The following is a 19,615-nucleotide window of genomic DNA, read 5'->3' on the forward strand; positions in this document are numbered from 1 at the left end:
TCTTTTGTTTTGCTTTTTTCACTCCCAGGCCCATTGGCCTTTTAGTGGGAGGTTGTTGGGGTAAAAGGCCCTTGGGCCTACCCGTGTACAATGACCGCCCATATTATTTATTCATATTATATATATATATATATGAAAGTGCAATAAGGCTGTCATAACATTGTTGACAGCACCTACATTGTGTATGCTCCTCTCTCCCATGTCTCCTGCATCCCTTTCAGGTTGAAGACAAGTGATTTGGGTGCCTAGAAGCTAGGGGAGACTTCTCCAAAAACTTGACACAAACTGAGGTTCTTGATTTGAAATAATATCATCTAGTATCCCATGATAACGAAAGATATGCAGAAGAAAAAGTCAAGCCATGCATTTGCCAATAACTATCTTGTGGATAGGGATGAAGTGTGCCATCTATAAACCACCGCAAGAATGGAATCACACCCCTTGAAAGAAGGTAGATCGATAATGAAGTCCATTGATATAGATGACTAAGGGTGATTAGGAATAGGCAAGGTGTGACACAACCCATGATGTTCATGGCAAGGGACTTTCGCTCTATTACACCTATCACATGTGGTACAAATTCTTTAACGAATTTCCATATTTGAGGCTACCAATAGTCTCAAGAGATGGGCTCTATTGTCTTATTGACCCCGAAATATCGTACAACTGGAACATCATGTCTTGTTTGGAGTACATGTAGCTGAAGTGATCCAAGTGGTATATACAATAGCCCTTGACAATAGAGCACTCCTTCAACTTTCCAAGAGCCTTCAATATGTGTACACCCTTTTTGAATTTTTTGCTTGACATTTTAAGCAAAGCAATCCTTGTAAAGCCTTTTCTTGACTTGTAGAAGAAAGGTTGGATCTTCTAGAGCTTTGTTTGTTATTGTGCAAATTTGGAATTGTCCCAATTTTAAAATAAAAAAATCCTATTGATCATGAAGTGCATTTCTTTTTTTAGGTGTAAGATAGGAGCGTTGAGACAATACACCTAAGAACTCATGGAAGTACTCTAGAGGTTAATAGCATGTAAAGACTATGATTTTGTGAAGTGTCCCCTCTAGAAGATACCTCCATGTTTCAAAAGAGTCAATAATAGCCAAATGGTTCCTTATTTCAAACTACTAAGAATTTTTAAAAATGAAAAGCCATTGAATATATTCAACCATCATTGCCAACTTGGAAAATGATAGCACCAAGAGCATAATATATGAAGCATCAATCTCCAAGAAAAAAGGCTTGAATGGATCTATATGTACCAATAGAGAGGAGGGTTGTAGAAAAGATTTGCTTAAGTATTTGAAAAGCCTTCTCGGCATCAAAGTTTTTCCACATAAATTTATCATTTACAATTAATCCTGTCCATTGAGATTCCATTTTGAGAGAGTATATCAAAGGAATTTCGCTTTTAGTTTATGAAAATAGCACTTTTCCAATTTAGCATAAAAGTCATTTTCATCTAGGGTATCAAGAAGTAACCTCACGTGATGCCCATACTCTTTTTGGTTCTTAGAAAACATTACAATATCATCTAAATATATTACCACAAAGTCATCTAGGTACACAAGGAAGATGTCATTCATTAGATATTGAAACACTACTGAAGCATTTGTGAGATCCATAGGAATAATCCCTTGATACGCCGCAACGCCATCCCTGCCGTCTCGAACTACATTCTCATCTAGCAAAACATTCCATGTCCCGTTCCTGACAAGGAACGCCATGTGGCACACCACTTATCCTAAAGCTCGGTTGACTACTGCTCCCGCATTCCTTGCTACATTCCCTATCAAGAAAGGTCAAGAAACGCCACATGATAGGCCACTTATCTTGAAGCTCGGTCGATTCCTACTCATTTTGCAACTATTGTCCAGCTCTATCTACATACTCTCGCCCACTTGCAAGTCCTATTAGGTCCAGCCCCCTATGATTCGTCACTCCCATCTGCAATGCCATCACCTCCTCTTTGTCAGAGTGCAGCAATGCGGAAGCGTAGGACAAAGACAGAGAGAGTGAACACAGAGAGAAGAGAGAGAGAGAAAAGGAGACAGTGTAAAAGCAGAAAATCTGCGGTGTAGTATGCTGTATAAGAGTGCAGAAATACTTAAGGGGGCAGAGGAAATATCTGCGTATGTCTCCGACTTGATGACCTCGATCTTCGTCAGCCCGAGCACAGTCTGTCTCAATCAACAGATCTCAAGATCAGAATCTGAAATGAAATATGACTGGAGTGTGCCACCAACTGGCTATAAATAGCCAAAAAGAAAAGAATGCCCAGCACTAGGTCGGCTGCAGCCGACTGCAGAAAAATAATAAAAAACCGACTGCAGCCTGTCCTGTCCGACTGCAGGCTGCCATGTGGCACCCGCGCAGATTGCTGACGTGGCTGCTGTCATCCATACTGCTGATGTGGCACTCTGCCATACTCTGCTATCCACCGTCTGTCCAGGAAATGACTATCTAACACCCCCTCTCAGATCCTGGACAGGTCAAAAGACTGAGGGATCTGGAACGCTGCCGAAGAAGAGCCTGGGGAAGCGCCTTCGTGAACAAATCTGCAAGATTATCCTCCGTCTTGCAATACTCCACATCAATGGTCCCATCCAAAAGCTTCTCCCAAATGAACTGATATTGGATCTCGATGTGCTTTGTACAAGCATGAAAAACAAGATTCTGTACCAAGGCAATGCAACTCTCATCGTCACATCGCAAAAGAGTAGGACGAGTCTGGGGGCAGCCAAGCTCCTCCAACAATCTCCGAAGCCACACAACCTCACATACGGTGGAAGACACAGCCCAACACTCCGTCTCAGTAGAAGAAAGGGCTACCGTGGGCCGCTTCTTGCTACTCCAAGATATAACACCTGTACCCAAGGTAAAATAGTAGCCCGTAGTAGACCGTCAATGGTCCACATCGCCGGCCCAATCTGAGTCACTCCAACCTGCAGGAACCAAATCTGAAGCATCTGTACCTAAGAGATAAGAAATCCCAAAGTCAGAGGTCCCCCTCAAATACCGAAGAATCCTCAGGACAACCTACCAATGCACTTGTTTGGGTTTAGTCATGAACCCTGCCAAAAGACCCACAGCAAAACAAAGATTAACACGAGTGTTGAGAAGCCAAATCAAGGATCCAATCAACTAACGATAGTGTGAAGCATCCATCATGGGAGAATCTGAGTGTGAAGTGGCCTTCCAATTCGGATCCATAGGAGTAGTAATGGGCCGACAAGTCTCCATCTCAAAAGTCACCAAGAGCTCTTGAATGTACCTCTGCTGAGAGATGAAAATCTCCCTCTGAGACTGATAAATCTTGTGACCCAAGAAGAAATGAAGAAGCCCCAAATCCGTCATCTCGAATGCCTGATGTAAAGCTGTCTTGGTCTCTCGGACCTTCTGTGCATGATCCTCTGTCAGAATCAAATCATCAACATATAACACAAACAAAACACGACCAGCCTTGGAAGTGTGAACATAAAGCTGTGGATCAGCCTTGGAGCGCCGATATCCCAACTTCGACTGAAGAAACAAGACAATCTTCTCGTTCCATGCACGCGGAGCCTGCTTGAGGCCATACAAGGCCTTCTTCAACCTGTAAACTTTTCTGCATTTGAGGCCTTCCATTGCAAATTTTACCTTTTCATCGCCTCTAGCGGGTGAAAAAGGTTTGGGCAGCGGAGGAACCAGCCCTAGAAGGCTGCGCTTTCACAATCAGAGGGGGTTGATTTTGCGTTTGTGCAGGTATTTCAGGTTAACATGTCTACAGAGACTGATTTGGAGTTCCAGGCGATAATGGAAAAGAAGGTGCCTGTCCTACTGGCTCTTCCATCAAATCAAAAGCTTGATAGTGATAATTACCGCATCTGGCAGGTGATGATATTGGCCATTTTGGAGTCTTATGATTTGGTGGAACTGGTGATGGAGGAGATTAACAGGCCCTTGGTGAGGGATGAGTCCAAACTCTCTTCCAATGCTCGCGCGGAGTTGACCAAGGCACAATCTCATTGGGACAAACTGAATTCCAGGATTCGATCTTTTCTGTTTCTGTCTTGCACTACAACCGTGATAGCTCATATCAAGCACTTGACGGTGGCTCGAGTGATATGGCTGGAGCTCGATCAAATGTACAACCGGATGACCCTGATAAAGAGGGTTTCTTTGGAGGTGCAGATGCGGACCTTGTCCGTGAATAAGTCTTCTTCGCTTCGGGAACACATCAACAAGCTTCGGCAGCTTCAGATGTAGGTTCGAAATGCGGGAAAGCCTATTTCCTCCGAAGACATGGCGATCACTTTACTATCCTAGTTGCCGCCACTATTTGGTACTTTTTGTTCCGCTCTTATTGCATCAGGGCGGAAGTCAACTCTTCGGTGGGAAGAGTTGGTTCCTATGGTCTTGGACTGGGAGAAACAATTAAAGGGACAGAATGCTTCCAAATCGGAGGCATTGGTTGGTCAAGCCTCTCAAGGGGAAGGAGCAAAAGAAGAAGGAGGACAGCAAATCCAAGAAGGACAAGGAGAAGGAATCAACTTGCCATATTTGTGGAAAGACCGGTCATTGAAAGAAGGATTGCCCCAACAAAGACAAGAAGGACACCAAGAAGAAGGACACGAAGGTTTCTGGAGCAGTGACTGCACCCTCATCAACTACTTTTCTACACTTAGCAGTCACTGAGGACTCTACACCAAAGACTTCTGATGCTGCGATGGCAGCTCCCCAGGCTCGTGAGTAGATTGTGGACAGTGGTGCCTCCCGGCACATGACTCCTTCCGTTGGTGTTGCCCATTTGCAACCTTCGCATGGGCAGATTCTCATTGGAGACAGCTCTTCTATGTCTATTGCTCCACGGGATGAGATGCAGCTTATTCCAGATGGACATGGTGGTACCCACACTTGAGGTGTTGCATGTGCCAGGTTTAGGGTATCATTTACTTTCGGTCCATAAGATTTGTGCTCTTGGCCTCTAGGTGGAGTTTGACAGTGATATTGTTCGAATCCTTGATCGTGGATGGAGGAAGGTTCTCTCTGCAGGGTATGAGGAGAATGGCGTCTATAAATTGAAGTCTTCTTCAGCTCTTACTTCTCTTATTCTTACTTCTCAGACACAGTCCGAGCTTTGGCATGCTCGGTTTGGCCACCTGAACTACGAGTACCTTTGGAAGGCGTCGCGAGGGTCGTTTGTCCGAGGATTTCCGGACATAGTGGTGAGCTATCAGCCATGTGTCTCCTACATTCGTGGGAAACTGCATCAGGATGTGATTCCCAACAAAGCTTCTAAGTGGTCTACTTCACCCATGGAGCTTGTATCTACGGATCTTTGTGGCCCGATGAGGACCGAGTCCCTGAAGGGAAGCCTGTACTTCATGTTGATCGTAGATGACTACAGTAGGATGACTTGGGCCTATTTCTTGACTTTGAAGTCGGAGACTTTCTCTCACTTCAAGGATTGGCTTCTCTTTGAAGAGAACTGTTCTCGCCGGCGACTGAAGACCTTGCGTTCAGACAAGGGAGGTGAATTTATATCTAATGAGTTTGCTTGTTTTTGTGCAAATAGGGGCATTCACCAAGAGTTTGCTAACACCAACACTCCCCAAGAGAATGGCATCTTAGAGCGGAAGAACCGAAGTGTGATTGAGATGGCGCGCACCATGATGGAGCACCAATAGACACCTCAGTTTCTGTGGGCAAGGCAATGGCCGCCGTAGTTCACATCCTCAATCGATCTTCCACTTCAGCCATTGACGAGATGACACCTTTTGAGACTTACTTCGGACTAAGCCTGATGTCTCTTATTTCAGGATCTTTGGGTATATGACACTTATGTGCACATTTCGAAGACGCAACGTGATAAGTTCAAGGCAGCTTCCCAACGACAGGTTTTTATTGGTTATAGCTCCCAGTCCCAAGGTTATCGTTTGTTTGATCCTGTCAAGCGGGATGTCTACACGAGCCGAGATGTGCAGTTCATGGAAGTTCCGACCACAAAGAGGAGTGAGAAGCACCCCGTCCTTGGAGATCCATGGGAGAGTTGGACTCCCAAGACAATTCTTTTGGAGCCAGAGCCTCTTGAAGGAGATTCTTCTTTTGATTCAGAGTCTTATCTTCCACCGGCCACCCCCGAGAAGCTTCTGCCGATGGATGTTCTTGAGTCTTCAACAAATGGAGAGCGCCGAGGAAAGGTTCATCCTCCTCCTTGTTGGGCCCATGACACACTCCGAGATTCAGGGATCGAGGGGATCCTTGAGGAGTGGGAACCGTAGGGTGGACCACGGAGGTCACGGAGGACCCACACACATTCTTCGGAGCTTGTTTGCTCCAACTATTGTTTGCTGACCCGTGTTATGCAAGATTGAGAGCCCACTTCAATGAAGGAGACTTTGCAGTCTGATCATTGGCAGAAGGCCATAGAAGCCAAGTTGGAGGCTATTGAGAGGAATGGCACTTGGTCTCTTGTGCCTCGTCCCTCTCACAAGAAGATGATTGGAGTCAAGTGGGTCTTTAAGACCAAGTACCTTAGCAATGGTTCTTTGGACAAGCACAAGACTCGCCTTGTTGCTAAATGTTTTGCTCAGCGCCCAGGCATTGATTTCCATGATACTTTTGCCCCCATTGCTCATATGGTGACTATTCGAGCTGTTCTTGCCTTGGCTGGCCATAGGAGATGGCCTATCTATCAGTTGGATGTGAAGTCGGCCTTTCTGAATGGTGACTTGCAGGAGGAGATCTATGTTGAGCAGCCTCTTGGCCCCTTCAAACATCAATAACCTGCAGCAAATTCACCGATTAGACTCCTTTCCCACATGCCCACACTCACTTCAGCCTTGATCCGATGCACAACACTCCCGCTTGCCCTCGAATCCTAGAAACGCAGCCTTGTGTCGCGCTGAAATCTCCTCTTCACATAGGTTCAGCCCTCAGTCAGTCCATCTTCACCACTCTAATACCATGTCAAAGTGCAACAATGCGGAAGCATAGGACAAAGACTGAGAGAGTGAACACAGAGAGAAGAGAGAGAGAGAGAGAGGAGTGTGTAAATGCAGAAAATCTACAGTGTAGTATGTTGTATAAGAGTGCAAAAATACACAAGGGGGCAGAGGAAATATCTGCAAATGTCTTCAACTTGATGACCTCGATCTCCGTCAGCCCGAGCACATTTTGTCCCAGCCAACAGATCTCAAGATCAAAAACTGAAATGAATAATAACTGGAGTGTGCCACCAACTAGCTATAAATAGCCAAAAAGAAAAGAATGCCCAGCACCAGGTCGGCTGCATTAAATACAGCCGACTGCAGAAAAATAATAAAAAACTGTCCAACTACAGCCTATCCTGTCCGACTGCAGGCTGCCACGTGACACTTGCGCAAATTGCTGACATGGCTGCTGACGTGGCTGTTGTTATCCGTACTACTAACGTGGCACTCTGCCGTACTCTATTGTCCACCCTCTATCCAAGAAATGGCTGTCTAACACTCTTCTCTCTTCCTTCTGCTCTACAACTTTCCTCTTCCTTCTTCCTCCACTTCCCTCCTCTCACTTCTCTTCTCCATTATTCTCCTCTTCTCTTCTTCCTTCTCCCTTCTCTAATTTTTCCTTCTCTCTTCTAAGTTCTCGCTCACTCTTCTCTCTTATCTCAAGGCTCTTCGCAATGGCCAGCCCTTTAGGCATTTCTTGAGTTATTTTTATTTCAATTTTCAACTTGAAATGGCTTTATCTTTCCACCTTGCTTGTTGTGGCGATAGTTGAGGAAGAAGGTCTGATGATTGGTCATGGTGGAAAGAAGTAAATGTTGACCACCCATTGACCGATAGAGGCTCTCAACCGTGGGCTTGCAAGCTTTGCCCGTACAAGCGAACTAGTGGAGCAAACAAGGCAATCCATTGAACCGAGCAAATCTGTTTCTAATTTTTATTGATTTTAATTTTTCAAAGTTACTTACATATTAGAATATGAAATATAAATTGCCGCTTGTTTGATCTTATGCATAATTAGGTCTAAGCTCATCTCCTACATGAACCAAATTCAAAGGTGCAGTTTTGTCCTAGTGTGACCCAGGGATGGACAACAAGCAAAATAGGCAAATTGAAGAATATTTCATCCATGTGCAAGGCTGAAAAGAGTTATCCATAATAGTGCATTTACTACATGAGTACTATATATTCGATATTCATTCATTTCATTATTCATTGTGTTCACTATCTCTGAGTTACCTGAACCCTAAACCTAACCATATTCTAAACTTCTATGTTTATCAATCTATGCTTTGTCGTACGATTGGTTTTGTGTTTTCTGCATTTAGAGCATTTCTTCACAACTAGGAGCCCCAAATTCAAGCCAACTGGTTGCCCCAGCTGCATTGCACCTTTTGAAGGCCTAGTGCTGATGGTGCTGAAATCATAGTGAGAACACAGCCAGTGTTCTATCCAAAGATGAAGAATATAGCAAGGATTCACAGATATCAAAGGTGACTTATGGTTTATTGAAGTACAGATCTCAAAAAGATCCACAAGGCTTACGAGTAGAGCCACATGGAATGGGAACATATAGATGGAACAAGAATCCTTTTCGGGATGGGAATGTGGGCACTAAATATATTTCAGAATGCCATGTCACTAACATATTGACGACCTTTGCAACATAAGATGATATAAGGCCCAAAATATATAACTATTGAAATGTGGCAATACATGACACTCATATGATTAAGAAGTGATTTTAAGTTTAGGATTTCATCCATACGCACCTTAAGATAGCTTCATCACACTATGCATGTTTGAGGAATGGGAACGGGAATAGAAATAGTGATGCTCATGGATCGTGTTCCCAAGTTCCTTAAGCCTTGGAATGGAGTTCCATGTGACTATGCTCGGGAGGATAGTTGAGCAAGGTGCCTTAACAAGTTGGATGGGGGGAACTAGATAAGAGGATGAGGGCTCCAATGGTGCAAGCTTCAAGGGAGATGGCTGAGATATCAAGTGTTAGCATATGGTCTTGAAAGCTCTAAATGTTATGGTAGCACTAGGTGTCAAGAGCACCCAGCTCTGATACGATGTAAGAACACTACCACTTTTCAGCATCACGTCTCTTCAATAGTGTTCCGCCTCCAGCCCCACCACACTCTACTGTCCACATTGTTGTTCCTCCAGTCATGACACTATCTACCTCCGCTGCAACTGCTGCAGCCCTAGACAACACCTCATGCTGCTGCTAATCCATCAACAACCTGAACACAGACTGTGACGCCCCCCGGACTTCTCCTATGCCCAAAACACATTGTCTGCACCACCAAACATGGACTGTTGCTGCCCCACCTGCTGATACAGCCAAGAAGCAGATTTTGCTCACATCATTCACATCCAAAACACAAACCCATCTCGCAGTCCACTATGAGTCCTGGTTGGCTGCTCACATTCAGGAACGTATACGAGTGACAACATACTCCACACTGCTGTTCATGGCATCTTCAACTCTACCTTCAGCACCTCAAAGTCCAAACCACCTCTCAGAAAGTCCCTAACACATGTGCTTCACATAGCCAAGACTGCCTCTTTGAGTTTCCTTAAACCATGTGTCCTACTACCGTATTTTGCCTTATAGCCTTCACTCTTGGTCCAAAACCTGCAGTTGGATCCTATTCTACCACATTGCACCTCACTTAGGTTCTTGCAACTGTTCATTATTGTATTTTCCTTTGGGGCATCAGCTTTCGTTTGTGCAATTAATTATAGCCCACTTAATTCACATACAGTATCAAATCCTCACATAGAAGTAGGGTCATTATAATAATTTTTCCTTCTTAGACTTTCCAAACAATGATTCCAGTATAAATAATTCACATGCAAGAAGAGGAAAAAGTTATTAAGTTTACTATGCATAGAGATTTTGTTTGAGCCTATGTATAGTACACCACTACTTTAAACTTGGATCAATAAAAACTTTTCACCTAGGTACTTTCAGCAAACTGCTTACCAACAATTCCTGTCATGTCGACATTCTCCATCTTAGTAAGTGCAAGATCAGTCAAACCAAGGTCATCACCAGATCGTTGGCTGTACCATCCTTCCCATCAAAATACCCACAAATTATGCAACTACGTAGAAAGAGAAGATTCACTATAGACAAATACATAATAGAAAATTGACTACATACAAATAGTTCCTGTTTTATATATAGCTTGACCAGTTCAAATGCCAAAAGGAATGAGACCCATTGTTTGTATTGCAACTAGTTTATGTAATGGATCACGAGAGTACCATATCTTAGAGCAGCTAATCTGCCCTTAGACCTTTACTCCTGCTGGTCAACTATTTCATACCATCATGATACCTATCTATTAAATATGTGGTTGATTTGCATCTGCATCACTAGAGTCTACAAAGAACACTAACATGAGTCCATCCAACGTGCAAGTGTATACTGTAAGAGCATGGGAATAATTTAAGCTCATTATAAATCCTTATGTCAACACGGCCAAAATGCTACTTTTCCCATGCTTGAGGGTGAATCCCATTAGGCTCTATGGCTAGGAGGTGACCTTGAAGTCTCTCCTCTCTCTTTTGTTTTTGCAGAAGTATGGCTTCTATTGTGGCACGTGTGCAGGTTGGATCTGTATGAGTGTTTTATTAGTATTAAAGTTAAAATCTACTCTTCACAATGTGATACAATAACATGCACAAAACCACTGGAAGCTCATAGGACCATGATAGGCCATGCATTGTCGTGCGGTTTTTAGTCCAGTGGAAGAAAGCGATGAAAAAGTTTTCGCAAGGAATTCACTTATACACCTACAAACACTTGTTGGTCTCTCTACATGAGGAGTTAACTTAGTTCAGCAACCGGACAGGAAGATTTAAGAAGTGGCTTACATGCTCAGTGAAAATTCAGTTTTCTTAATGTTACTTGACAAGTTCATGTGGTTCATGCTAAAGTTTAGATATCTATAGGACACTTTACACAAGAGAAGGAAGAGAGTCTTGACATACACATTAATGTATGCTTTTGGGAGAGATTAAAGGGAGCTCTTATGCTGAAATTTTACATGCTGTCCAAGGGGAAAATTCAGCGCAAAAAACAAGTGAAGGGCTGAAGCAAAACGTGGGGCTGATCTAAAGTTTTTGAGCATACAAGCATTCAACTAGGTGATAGATACAAGGCCAGACAGAAGGAGAAGACTTGAGGAAGAAGTGTTCTTTGCTGTAAATCTGGGGCTGACGTACAGCAGTTCACTACTGTAATACAGTGTATATAGGCTGACCTTTGCTGCCCATAGCTTTTACAAGCAGAACTCTCTTGAACCAGGTGCATTCAACTACTCTTGGCTGTCCCAAATAGGGGAAAAGCGTGGACAGATTTGAAATTTTCTTTTCTTACTGTTGTAAAAACTGAAAGGCTGGGATTTTAAGTAAACAGGGTACAACAGGGGCAGCACTACTGCTGTCCATAATTCTTCCATATTTGTATGCTTCTTGAAGATTGTCCCAGGCAAAATAGTGGACAGATTTGATGTTTTTGGCCATCTCTACTGTCATGTATGAATAGATTGCTGTTTGAATATTCAAGAAGGGTCTAAAACTACTCCAAATCAAGGAAATACAGGTTTATGTGGGTTGTTTATACCCAGGACTGTTCTTATGAAAGAATAGGACTGTTTTGATACATTGACTCTATGTATGCTTTCCAAGCAGAAAGACATCATCTGATTGAAATTTGGGTCTGATCATGATGAACTATGGTCTTTTAGATTAACAATAGTTATTGGATACAGTCAGATGTATGTATGTTTGTTGGATGCATGAAGTCAATACAAAGTGGTTTTTGGCTCTCTTGAACCCCTGTCTAGAATCAACAACCTCTTCTCTCCTCTTCTTTCTAACTTGTTTTTGGGCTTAGCCTACTGCTGAACTTCTTTTGAGTTTCTATGACTTTGGCACTGGACACTTAATCCTTCAACATCTTTGATGAATCTGATGTGAAAGTCTGCAACGCAGTTTAGCAGGATGGGTGATGCTTTAGGTCCCACAAATTATGTAAGGCAATTGTTGCAAAATTTTACTGCCTATTTGCAACAACAACAATAGTAGTAGCTGGATACTATTTCCAAGCATGAATCTGTCGATTTGTTCAGTGCTGATCATTTTTCTCTTTCTGCCTTCTCTCCTTTTCTCTCCATGTTCAATGAATCTCTTCCATTGCACACTCTCACAAGATTTGCCTTGGAAGTCTAAAGATGCTTACATCAACTTTATCCTAACATCCCTCTCATGACAACTTACAAGAATCAATCAATTGCTCAATTTTTATTGCCAAGTAGTTGTATCTAAGTTGTTACTTGCATCCCTCACTCTTGAGTGCAATTTTCTGTCCATTCGCCTTTACATCATGTTTCTTCCATCACAAGGATTTGTAAACTTTCTCTTGTACTTGGATGGTGGGTTTTATTTCTTTTTGGGGTTCACTAGACAATGTGTAATAGTATTACCAAAATCAAAGAAATGTGTCTTGTAATGCTTGGAGTAAGGCAATGTTTTAACTTTCCCTTTGATCTCAGAGAAGACAAAAGCTTTGGAGTTTATACTAACAGCAAGTATAGCGATTAATATGCCTTTAGACTGAACCATACTGATGACCCTCTTAAGGGATAGACAACAAGAAAATGAGGTAACATTTAAAGAAGATATCAGCAAGTAATATTTATAAGTCAATTACTTCTAGAACTTGGTTCATGGAGCATACTAATCAGCTATGAGATATATGTAAGACCAATAACAAACAATGCAAACTAAACTTGAAAATGTGTGGGGGAAAAAGTTGCCCCTGAAATAGAGAGTTTTCTTTTGGAGATGCATTACGGTCGTCCACTCACTGGCAGCACCTTGGAAAATAGGGGAATAGAGTTAGCCAAATTTCCTGGACATTCCTCTTCCATGACAACAAAGGCAACATCTTTTCGGACTTGGCTTGTATGCTTCCAAGGATTCCCTCTTGTAGATGCTAATTAGGTATTTGGTAAATGTCCTGCATACTTGGCTGATTTTCATTACCTCTTAACTAGACAAGATGTTGGTATGTGTGATCAACTTATGTAGATTGCAATGCATGTTCATAGATTGACAAACACTCCCGTACTTTCCGGCAACTTTCAGGCAATCACTGTGTGGCTGTGTTTAGGAAGAGCTTCTCAACCATTTGTTTTGGCAGTGCTTTTAGTATTCTTATGTTGACGACGCTGTCAGGTTGAAAGTGATCTTAAAGGTATGTGGAAAGGATTCTCACGTCCTCACAAGTTTACCATCAGAAATATGAAGTATTACAAAGACGAAACCTTACAGCTACTACTTACAGGAGCGGTAGTTCCTAGTTACATGCTGTTACTTACAGGAGAACTAGTTCCTTCTTTGATCCTGCATGAAGGCTGTATCTGATCAGGACGTTCCCTTGCCCAGTGCTTGGCTCTTCCTCACAAGATCCAACGCTCTCACCAGAGACGACACCAAAGCTGCCGCGTGGCCGTCTGGAGATCCTGGCTAGCTCTTCATCCTCTTGCGAAGCTCCGTCTGAGCAAGCATTTTATGACGATGAGCACCGTTTTTTAGCTGGCATATCATCAGGATCACTTCTATCTTTTTTCTTTTGAAGATGCGAAGTTCACAAACCTCGACCCGGAAGAAGATAATGGCGAAGTAAGCGCCATCGCAGAGAAGCTTCAGATCGGGAAACCATTTCCTGTGGATCAAGGTAGAGCAGCCACAGCCATGCTAACTTCTAAGTGCCTCGCTTGTTGTTTGGGAGGATTTCTGCTCGTTAATAACCTGCTAATTCTAATCCCTGATAAAAATTTTAACCAAGCAGCATTAAGAGTAGCTGGTAATGCAACTGCTTTGCTTCTGTGTTGCGTGAGAACCCAAGTTCGATTCCTATCGTCCTTCTACTTGTACGAGATTTACTTGTACGAGGCCTTCTGAGGGTATCAAAAAAACTGTTAGAAATGGCATCGCATTTTTTGAAACATGTAATTTTTAATTTGTTAATTTTAATCTCAACTTATAACTTTCTAGCGAGAAGTCAAGCTCGATTCCTATTATCGTTCTACTTGTACGAGGACTACCAAAAAAATTGTTAGAAATGGCATTGCCTATTATCTTTCTACTTGTACGAGGCCTTGTGAGGGTACCAAAAATTTTGTTAAAAATGGCATCGCATTTTTTGAAACATGTAACTTTTAATTTGTTAATTTTAACCCCAACTTATAACTTTCTAGCGAGAAGCCAAGTTCGATTTCTATTATTGTTCTACTTGTACGAGACCTTGTGAGAGGGTACCAAAAAAACTGTTAGAAATGGCATCGCATTTTTTGAAACATGTAACTTTTAATTTATCAATTTTTAACCCCCACTTATAACTTCTTAGCGAGAAGCCAAGCTCGATTTTTGGGGCAGAACTAGTGGATTTGTCATTCCACGTGTATGGGGCACTATGAGGGTGCCAAATAAATTGTTAGAAATGGCATCGCATTTTTTTTTTAAATCTAACCCTTAACTACTAATACTAACCCCAACTTATAACCCTCTAACAAGTCGATCAACCAATGCATGATGCATCGGCTATAGCAAAAACTTCATGTCATTTCATCCATGTGCAAGTTAAGCTTGCCATGGACCCAATCATCAATGTGAAGAAAGAGAAGACAAAATCAACATGGCAATAGGAAAGAGAAGATGCAATCAAGCTTAATGCAACCAACATGACACCTCCATGTCATCAACACTTGTAGTAAATCACATAACACCTCAAAATGGGCTACTTGGCTAACTAAGATTCACTTTGGAGATTGTCAAGGTTCAACTCAACATTGATGTACACGCGTCAATTTGAACACATGGACCTATTACAGTTTTGTACATTACAACTAGTGCACATAATCCCATATTGTTGTTTGAGATCACATTGTCATATCATCTAAGAAGTTGCTACTTAAATACCTTAACAATAAAATTTTCCCGGTCTAGTCATAACACCAAGACAACCTTTGAGAATAACCTTCATCTAAAGATCCCAAATAGCTGTAATTATCAAGCCCCTAAACTCACTTTCAATCTACTCTCCTTTCAAATGTAAAAATTCACTCAATATAAAGGTCTACATTGTTTAAAAAAAGCTATTGTTGCCCATTAGTTAGTGATTTCTCTAACCATGAACATTAGCCCATGATGTCTTCATAAGTTTGGTGCTCTTTTGCATATGTGGTATCATTGATGAAGGGCATTGGCAACTTACGATCCTTTTGCATGTGTCATAGTGTTAGTGAAATGGTGCGCAAATCGGATGTCGTATGCATACGTAGCGAGCGTTGGAAGGTCCCCAAGAACAAAGAACTCTACTTTTTGCTCAAAATCCAAGAGATTAGACTTGCACAACATGAAGCAAGAAGACTAATTGGGTACAATCTTCCCCCATGCCTTGTGTGAGTGCTCCACAAAGCATGTATTTAATATATTATTCATCTCCAAGCTCAAAAAATAGCCCAAATTTACAATTAGCATGCTTTAGCTTTTGTGTTTACTTTTGTCCAAATAAAGAATAAAGTGGTTGGGCGCCCCAAGAGTCGGGTTATGCCCAAATACAATGACCAATAATGAATATTTAAATTGTGCGCCCATACGCATACAAAATAATAAATATATATCGAGTGCTTTAATAAATAAGCGCGTCAAAATAAATATTGGCGCCATGCCTAAGATGCGCGTCCTTGAGCATTCAAAGTTGCAATAAAGCATTCCAAAAACGCTCAATATATTGTGAAATAGGCTCGCAATCACTTTGTTGCAGAAGATCCCACTGTTTGATTGCTTTTTTGTGGAATTGGGGTGGAAGAAAATTTTGCGAATTTTTCTTTTGGAAAGTCTCCCAAGTAGTAGGACAATCAATGCTTTTGCAAACAACAATCCACCATAGGGATGCTCTGTCCACTAAATGATTAGTGACACACTTAATTTTGTCTTTTTCGGCATACTATTCTTCATGGAAATAATCATCAAACTAACTGATAAAAGCAAGTACAGTCTTTCCATCGCGTGACCCATTGAAAGTATGAAATTTGAAATTTCTTTTACTTATCTTGGTTTCTTTCCGAATAGATTGTGCTTCAAGTGTCGCATCAATCGTACGTCATATCGTATCTTTAGGTTGTGGTCTATCTTGATTGGTAGTAGATCGTTGAAGACTAGCCAATTGAGCTTGCAAAGTTTGACGTGCTCTTCGTTCCTCTTGGAGTTGCATCATAATTAGGTTAGTTTTTGTTCCATCATTGGCTCCAATAGATCACCTTCGGCCATAAAATCTTCCATATTTTGATCAATCATCCTACAAAATTTCAAACAACCTCACACATTTGAAATCGTGTGAGCGGGACGAGCATAGCTCAAAGTTAGGTTTACAAGGCTTGCTTTTTTTAAATTAAAAAACGGCTTTTTAGTAAACTTTCTTCTTCTCGGTTATGGAATTTGATGTCAGCGGCCTTCTTCCAAGCGGATACGTTTTCTGTATAATCTGCGTGTGATTCTCTGCTTGTTGGAATCCTTCTCTGCCACAGCATAGGTGTGAACAGGGGCTTGTAGGGAGGTCGAAAACCGATTCGGGATAAGATGAGTGTGAATGCCCACTATGGGAGAGATTGGAGCTTTGTAATTTTAAGCCTTAGTAAGCTTAATAAAAGCTTAATAGTTTTTTTTTTTTGAAATTTTCAAGATGTGAGGAGCTGTTTGACGTCGCCGTCGTCGGACTGCAGTATATCCATCCGCCACGCCATCGTCAAATTTCCAAAGCTTAAGTTAAGCTTAAGCTTTTATAAGCTCTTACGCTTATTCTTAATAAGATTTTTACTTTCTGATATCTGAGATAAAAAACGACTTTCAAAGAGACTTCCTCAGTGGTCCTTCACTTCCTGAGAGTGGTCCTTTGCGATCCGACTGCATAGTAGAGGGTTCTTCACCACCAGGAACACGATGGTATTGACGAATTGTCATGAGATCGACTGTAGAGCCCGTTCGTTCCAGGAGCTTCGCCTTCGCACGAGATGGTAAGCGATTGGAAGCCCTCGATCTCAGCTTCGCTCTGATACCACTGGTGCACAAATCGGATGTCATATGTGTACGTAGCGAGCGCCGAAATATCCCCAAGAATAAAAAACTCTACTTTTTGCTCAAAATCCAAGAGATTAGACTTACACGACATGAAGTAAGAAGACCAATTGGGTACAATCTCCCCCCATGCCTTGTGTGAGCACTCCACAAAGCATGTATTTTATATATTATTCATCTCCAAGCTCAAAAATAGCCCAAATTTACAATTAGCATGCTTTAGATTTTGTGTTTGCTTTTGTCCAAATAAAGAATAAAGCAGTTGGGCATTCCAAGAGGCGGGCTATGTCTAAATATAACGACTAATAATGAATATTTAAATCGTGCGTCCATGCACATACAAAATAATAAATATATGTCAAGCACTTTAATAAATAAGTACGTCAAAATAAATATTGGCACCACGCCTAAGACGTGCGCCTATAAAAAATGATAATTTATTCTAAATAACTTGAATACACACTATCGCTCAATGCTTCCCAGCGCCACCGCCACCTACTCTACACATCAACTAAAGCATTCACAATTGTTAGAAAATAATAAAATAAAACCGACAAAAGTGAATACCTAGCAGTCTTTAGCTACAAAATAAATAAATAGGTTGGAACTCTATCCTAACCTTAATTTAATAGGAGTGCGCACTCTAAACTCGTAAATGTCCAGTAATTTAAATATGTATTTTACGGAATCACCTGCTATGGAATCACCCACTTGCACATTAAATTAACATGGCACCCGAAAAGGACAGGCGTCCCCATCGACTTTTCACACAAGGAATCCACCTTGTGTACGAGCCCCGAAAAATAAATATAATTTTACGAAATCCACCGTGGAATATGCCTCCTAGCATCATGAAATTACAATTTTCTCTATCTTGCTTTCTAATCACACTCATGGACCATGGTTAACCTCATCACCTTATTGATGAGCTAGAAAATCAAAGACTGAATAAAAAAGTTAGTCGGACCTCATCATTTGCATGAATGCACAAATCATATTTAGCGCTTTGTAACTCATCAGTGTTTCACACATTGAAATTCATAGTGTTTGAAATACACAACGTAGTAGCGTGTTTGATCCAATTGCTTTGATATATGGTTAGAAATTTGGGTTTTGCATAAATATAATTTCCATCTAACATCTTTTAGTATGATGTGCAATTATTTGGTTGTGTTGAGCAAGCAAGCCATGTGTTCATGTTAACTATATCTATATTATATATCATTTTGACAATAGGGTTGGGAGGCCCCAAACCTCTAGAAAGCCTCCCAAACATGGGGTGTTGTTTTGTATTGAAGGAAAAGCACCTTGTTATCAAGGTTATTGTTTAGTGAGTCTTTATGTTACTTAAAGTGTGCAAACTTACAACCATTGGGGACTATTCATGGCGTTATTGTTTATGACATTGTTCAACAATAAGAGTAGACGACCACAAGTTTTCTACAGTTGCATGCATGCAGGTGGGGGTTTGAGTGGGAAGCACCAAAGGATTGAGGTGAATGGAGTGACTCAAATGGAGGATTCCCCTAGCATAGGGAATGTATTATCAGCAAGGCAATGAAGCATTTTGATGTTGATATGGTTACTCTAGAGAACTAGTTGCAAGTTGATCAAACTAGGAACAATGATATCAAAGGTAGTCATATCTAAGCTGGGCAAAAGAGTGCATAAAGCAGTAATCACATTATCTTTAGATAGAGTTAAGAAAAATTATGATAAGCTTGTTTCTTTAGGCATGTTCTTTGATTTTCTCAATTGTTCTCCTAGTGAGTATGACTTTGTACACCAGTTCAAGATTACTTTCCAAGGCAAGGTAGTACTAGTCCAATACCGCTTCATTGGGAAATGCTTTGTGGTGGTTGGATCAAGAGCTGAGCGAGATTAGATATTGGACTCTATAGTCAGTTTCATAAGGGGAATCTAGTCTACACACTACCATGGTGTTCATCATTCTTGCTAGAAGGGGTCCTTCAACACGAGTGCCTCATGTGGGATACATTCATAGATCTACCTCCATGGCTGGATGATGAAGTCATGAAACTAGCATAAGCATTTGGCAAATAACTTTATGTCCCTACCTCGACTACTATCTTAGGCAAATTCAAAGATGAGCACAAGGTGTGTATCTCATGGGATCATAGGAATGAACCTCCTGACTTCTTGGAAAGCTCTAACGTGCAAGGTTTTAATGTGGTTCTAGGGATCTACTTCTCACCCTTCCCAAACTCTTACTACTTATGCCATGAGAATGGGCATTTTTCTAGGACCTATCTTAAGAGGAACATTTAGTCAAATGATGATGGTAAAGTGCAAGAGCCTTAGGAAACAAAGGAGACTACTTTCCCTCACTTTGCCTAACAAACCATACATGTGTAAGGACAAAGATTCTAATAAAGGCAAAGCTCCCCTCCCTTCAACTTCCAAGATTGACACAATGAAAGTTGATGGATTCAAAGAATTGGCTACAAGGACAGTTAACAA

At 41.4% G+C, this 19,615-nt stretch overlaps 1 protein-coding gene across 7 annotated transcripts in view; it reads right to left on the bottom strand.

Annotated features, from left to right (window-relative positions):
- Positions 1 to 13,886, bottom strand: part of LOC148012691 (S-adenosyl-L-methionine-dependent methyltransferases superfamily protein) — a 67,193-nt gene extending 53,307 nt beyond the window's left edge. For 2 of the 7 annotated variants that reach the window (XM_087669819.1, XM_087669820.1), the window contains exons 1-3: positions 13,652 to 13,884; positions 13,375 to 13,552; positions 9,969 to 10,048 (exon numbers count right to left, since the gene is read on the bottom strand). In XM_087669819.1, the coding sequence (XP_087525945.1) occupies positions 9,969 to 10,048; positions 13,375 to 13,552; positions 13,652 to 13,718 (325 nt within the window). In that variant the 5' untranslated portion in view covers positions 13,719 to 13,884. Of the gene's footprint in view, positions 1 to 9,968; positions 10,049 to 13,374; positions 13,553 to 13,651 lie in introns of all 7 variants that reach the window. The other 5 variants (XR_015689170.1, XR_015689171.1, XM_087669817.1 and 2 more) reach the window with 5 other exon arrangements.
- Positions 13,887 to 19,615: the final 5,729 nt, after the last annotated feature.

This window comes from Lygodium microphyllum, chromosome 27, assembly GCF_053477565.2.
Source record: "Lygodium microphyllum isolate KBCC chromosome 27, Lygodium_microphyllum_v1.1.10, whole genome shotgun sequence".
Classification (NCBI taxonomy): Eukaryota; Viridiplantae; Streptophyta; class Polypodiopsida; order Schizaeales; family Lygodiaceae; genus Lygodium; species Lygodium microphyllum.